At 48.5% G+C, this 5,000-nt stretch overlaps 1 protein-coding gene across 4 annotated transcripts in view; it reads right to left on the bottom strand.

Annotated features, from left to right (window-relative positions):
* The window catches only part of apba2b (amyloid beta (A4) precursor protein-binding, family A, member 2b), a 107,542-nt gene that overhangs the window by 4,243 nt on the left and 98,299 nt on the right, over nucleotides 1-5,000 (bottom strand). For all 4 annotated transcript variants that reach the window (XM_042073576.1, XM_042073579.1, XM_042073577.1 and 1 more), the window contains one exon: nucleotides 178-390. In XM_042073576.1, coding sequence (XP_041929510.1) covers nucleotides 178-390 — 213 coding nt within the window. The remainder of the gene's footprint in view (nucleotides 1-177; nucleotides 391-5,000) is intronic.

Here is a 5,000-nt window from a genome sequence, read left to right on the forward strand (position 1 = left end):
GTGTGTGTGTGTGTGTGTGTGTGTCAATATATGTGTATGTTTCTGTACCTTAATGATGTCCTGGCAGGTGCTGATGCCCATCAGACTGGTGTTGATGAATATGATTATTCTGCGTGTGAGTGTATGTGTGTGTGTGTGTGTGTGTGTGTGTGTGTGTGTGTGTGTGTGTTGCGGTACCTTGATGATGCCCTGGCAGGTGGCGAGTGGCAGGCCCACCAGGCTGGTGTTGTTGATGGACATGATCTGGTCCCCGATGCTGAGCTTGCCAGAGCGCGCGGCCGGGCCGCCGTTCATCATGTTGGCCAGGATCACCGTGGGCAGGATGGAGCCCCAGCCTGACTCCACGATCACGATGCCCAGGATCTCACCCTTCTGCTTCTCCAGCTGCAGCTGAGGACGGAGAGAGAGGAGAGAGAGGGTGTTAGTGAGGAGAGAGAGAGAGAGAGAGAGAGAGAGAGAGAGAGAAGGGGATGAGGAGAGGGGGAGACAGAGAGTCTGTGTGATAGAGAGGGAGACAGAGAAAGGGACTCCACAATCACTATGCCAAAGATCTCACTTTTCTACTTCTCCAGCTGCAGCTGAGGACGGAGAGAGAGGGTGTTAGTGAGGAGAGAGAGAGGGAGAGAGAGAGAGAAGGGGATGAGGAGAGGGGGAGACAGATGAGAGAAAGAGAAAGGGACTCCACAATCACTATGCCAAAGATCTCACTTTTCTGTTTCTGCAGCTGCAGCTGAGGACGGAGAAAGAGGGTGTTAGTGAGGAGAGAGAGAGAGAGAAAGGGTGTTAGTGATGAGGAGAGAGAGAGAGGAGAGAGAGGGTGTTATTGATGAGGAAAGAGAGAGAGAGAGAGAGAAGGGGATGAGGAGAGGGAGACAGATGAGAGAAAGAGAAAGGGACACAGACTCCACAATCACTATGCCAAAGATCTCACTTTTCTGCTTCTGCAGCTACAGCTGAGGATGGAGAGAGAGACTTTTGACTTTTAAGGTTCCTTTATTGATAGTCAAAAAAAGGAAACCAGGTAACATTAAAACCAACCCATAATAAAACCTCCCTCCACCCCCCCACCCTCCCCAAACTCACATTCACAAAATATTCAAAAACAAATTACCACAAAAAAAAGGAAAACAAAAGAAAACAATCAACCAGACAGACAGACCAACCTACAGTAGCTATCAGTCACCCATCATACGGCTCAAAACTTGAACAGTAATTCCCCTCCTTCAGCCAGTGCACAAATACAACCCTCAACCCCCCATGTTCCATTAAAAGTCTTAAGGTCACCAATTAGCTGATAGTACTTGTACTCAATCCTCAGCCTTGTGGCCAAGGATAGTTTTAACAAAGGCACCGACTCTGTTAAGCCTATCCCCTCCACCCTGTTCCTCAGCCACACAGCCATCTTAGCCTGTCCGAAAAGAAAATTCAGAAGAACCACATGAGCCTTCCTAGCCACAGAGTATTTAGGACAAAAAAAAAAAAAAACCACGAAAAAAACTTGCCCAATCTCCCACACCACTCCTTCACTAAATCAAACAACCCCCTCAGCCTAGAGCATTCTACAAACAAATGTGGCAAAGTTTCATTCTCCCCACAGAAAACACGCCCTTCCCCTACTCCTGGCTCTAAGTGTGCTCTGTGTCTGTTCGTAGCTATTGCACCATGTACAACTCTCCACTGGAGATCACCCGTTCTTTTTTTAACTCTGGTACATAGGACACTGGTACATAGACCGCCAACTGCCTTTCGGAGAAGAACCCGGCCCCAAAAAACCCCACCACCTCGACTCCCTCACACCAGAGAGGGCCTGAAGATTCCTGACTTTCACACAGATGTGATAAAGTGCCTTCTTGCTTGCATTCTCAAAAAAACTCCAGCTGTGGTGTCGCGAAGCTGAGAAGCACACCTTGGCCCTCACACCATTGTCCGACTCCGGGTCTCACACGCAGCTCCGGGAACCAGTCCAGCTCACCCGTGAACTCCATCGGGGACAGGAGACAATGTTTTGCATCCTCAGGGATAATCCTGTGAATGTCCGTCATCACCCTTGAAACAAGCCGGACTGAAAAAGTCCCCATAAGTCCTGCCACCTCCTCTGAAGAGCGCCAGGAGTCCGCCAGCACTAAATCCTTGAGCTTCATGATGCCAGCCCGAAGAAAACCAGCCCTCAGAGTGGGGGACTGCAATGCCACCACTGGCAGAGCTGCATTGTGGAAAAGTGGTTCCTCTCCCACCCACATACTGGGTACAATGACCCTTTCTTGAGTGCTTAAAATTTCCAAGCCCGTAGGACTGACTGGTAGAAAGGGGTCAGCCCTGAAAGACCTCCTGAGTCCAGGTCCATCAAAAACAATTGCCTGTCCATCCCCAAGCCACCGGCTTGCCTCAACAAAGCACAACCAGTCTGTGCCCAGCTGACCTCCGGGACGTACAACAGTCTCTGGGGCGCCTGCAGCCGGAAAGCGTCCACTCGGCTTCCTATGTCCATGAGGCCTTGGCCCCCCTCCTGCAGCGGGAGGTATAACACAGCCGCTCTGAGCCAGTGCTGCCCCGACCAAAAGAAGTCCACCATCATACGCTGGATCTCCACCACCAACTCCTTGGGTGGATCCAGAACAGACATCCGGTGCCACAGTGCTGAGGCAATGAGGTTATTAAGGACCAAAACTCTCCCCCTATATGACAGCTGAGGTAGCAACCATTTCCATCTAGACAACCGAGCACACATTTTATTAACTAACCCAATGTTTCTGTTGAAAAGCGATGTCCCCTAAAAACACACCCAGGAATTTTAATCCCTTTCGATCCCATTTTAAATTACAGGGGAGCTTTGGAGCATCACACTCTCTCCCACACCACAAGGCTTCGCTCTTAGTCCAATTTACCTTAGCAGAAGATGCCTTCTCAAACACTGCCAATGCCTGACGAACAGAGCTCACATCGTCATTATTGCAAACCATAATAGTCACATCATCTGCATGCTGAGAGCTTTACAGGCTCTTCCAACATCCCAGCCCTAAATCCTCCCAACCTTTGTCTAAGTAGACATAGCAAAGGCTCAATTGATATAGAGTATAACAACCTTGAGAGAGGGCAACCCTGTCTAATACCCCTCCCAACCTGAATGGGTGTGCTCAGACCCCCACCAACCATAACCATACATACAGCTTTAGCATACAGGAGTCTCACCCAGGATATAAAACATTCCCCAAACCCAAAAGCCTTTAGCGTTCTAAAAAGAAAACGATGGTCAACGCGATCAAACGCTTTTTCTTGGTCTAGTGACAGCATCCCAAGGTTTTGATTACGACCTTTAGCTAGGTCTAAAAGGTCACGGATTAAGAACAAGAAAGTTATCTTGTATTGTTCGACCCTGAATACAGTAGGACTGATCCTTATGAATTATAGTGTCCATGTGTTCCCCAAGTCTATTTGCCATCACTTTTGATAGAATCTTATAGTCCGTACATAGTAAAGCCACAGGTCTCCAATTGGTGAGCAAACACAAGTCCCCCTTCTTTGGTAGAAGTGTCAGGGCTGCCCGACGACAGCTCTCGGAGAGCGATCCATCCCTGATCCACTCCTGCAGCACTTCAAAGAAGTCGTTCCCAATCATCCCCCAAAAAGCCTTGTAAAAGTCTGCAGGAAGACCGTCCATGCCTGGGGCTCGACCTATAGACAGCTGTTGTACAGCAGCAGTCACTTCCTGAAAAGTTATAACAGAGTCCAATATCCGTCTCTGATCCGCACTGATTTGTGGGAGATTCTATAGCATATCATCCCCACTCCGTACATCCACCTCCTCCGCAGAATACAAATCACACAGCTGCAGTTGAGAAAGAGGCATACTGCTGACAAAAAACCTTAATCTGGACTTTCCCAATCTCCCACCATTGTGACTTATTCCTATATAAATGCTTCTGTGTCCTCCAGTGCCCCCAAAAATCTCTAAAGCGCTTACAGAAAATGCTGTCCTGTAATAGCTTGACGTTGAAGCGCCAATAAGCACCTCTACCCCCCCCACAAGCACCTCTACCCCCCCCCCACCTTCTCAACTGAGATATCCATCGTAACACAATGATGATCAGAAAAAGAGGTTGGATAGATATGAACCCCAAATACTCTATTCCATGCTGATCTAGAGATGTACACTCTGTCAAGCCTAGCAGCATAAATTCTGTCCGCAGAGGCACTTATCCAAGTATATTGCCTTATACCTATATTCCTCTCCCTCCAGCCATCAACAAGGTTTATCGAGACGACAACTCTCTCTAAGACACTTGCAGATGGCGGATGAGAGAGAGAGAGGGTGTTAGTGATGAGGAGAGAGAGAGAGAGAAGGGGATGAGGAGAGGGAGACAGATGAGAGAGAGAGAGAAAGGGACACAGACTCCACAATCACTATGCCAAAGATCTCACTTTTCTGCTTCTGCAGCTGCAGCTGAGGACGGAGAGAGAGAGTGTTAGTGATGAGGAGAGAGAGAGAGAGAAGGGGATGAGGAGAGGGAGACAGATGGGAGAGAGAGAAAGGGACACAGACTCCACAATCACTATGCCAAAGATCTCACTTTTCTGCTTCTGCAGCTGCAGACATAGAGAGGGAAAGAGAGAAATATGAGGAGAGGGAGAAAGAGAGAGAGAGAGACAAATGAGAAAAGAAGAGATGGAGATGGACAGATTGCAGGATCACAATGCCCACATTTCCCCGTTCTGTTTGCCCAGCTGGAACTGTGGATGAAAAGAGACGGAGAGGGTGTTAGAAATGAGGAGAATGAAGGAGAGAGAGCGATGAAGAGAGAGAGAGGGAGAGTTTGCCCAGGACCTCTGCATCTTGTCCAGTTACATCTATAGGGGGAGAGAGATTAACTGAGACAGAAGAAAGGAGTGAGAAGGAGAGAGCAAAGTGTGACAGATGAGGAGAGAGGGAAAGAATTAAACAGAGAGGAAGAAGAGGTGGGTGAGAGAAGTGAGAGAGATGGATAGACACAGCAAGATAGCAG

Source organism: Alosa sapidissima, chromosome 20 (genome assembly GCF_018492685.1).
Source record: "Alosa sapidissima isolate fAloSap1 chromosome 20, fAloSap1.pri, whole genome shotgun sequence".
Taxonomy (NCBI): Eukaryota; Metazoa; Chordata; class Actinopteri; order Clupeiformes; family Clupeidae; genus Alosa; species Alosa sapidissima.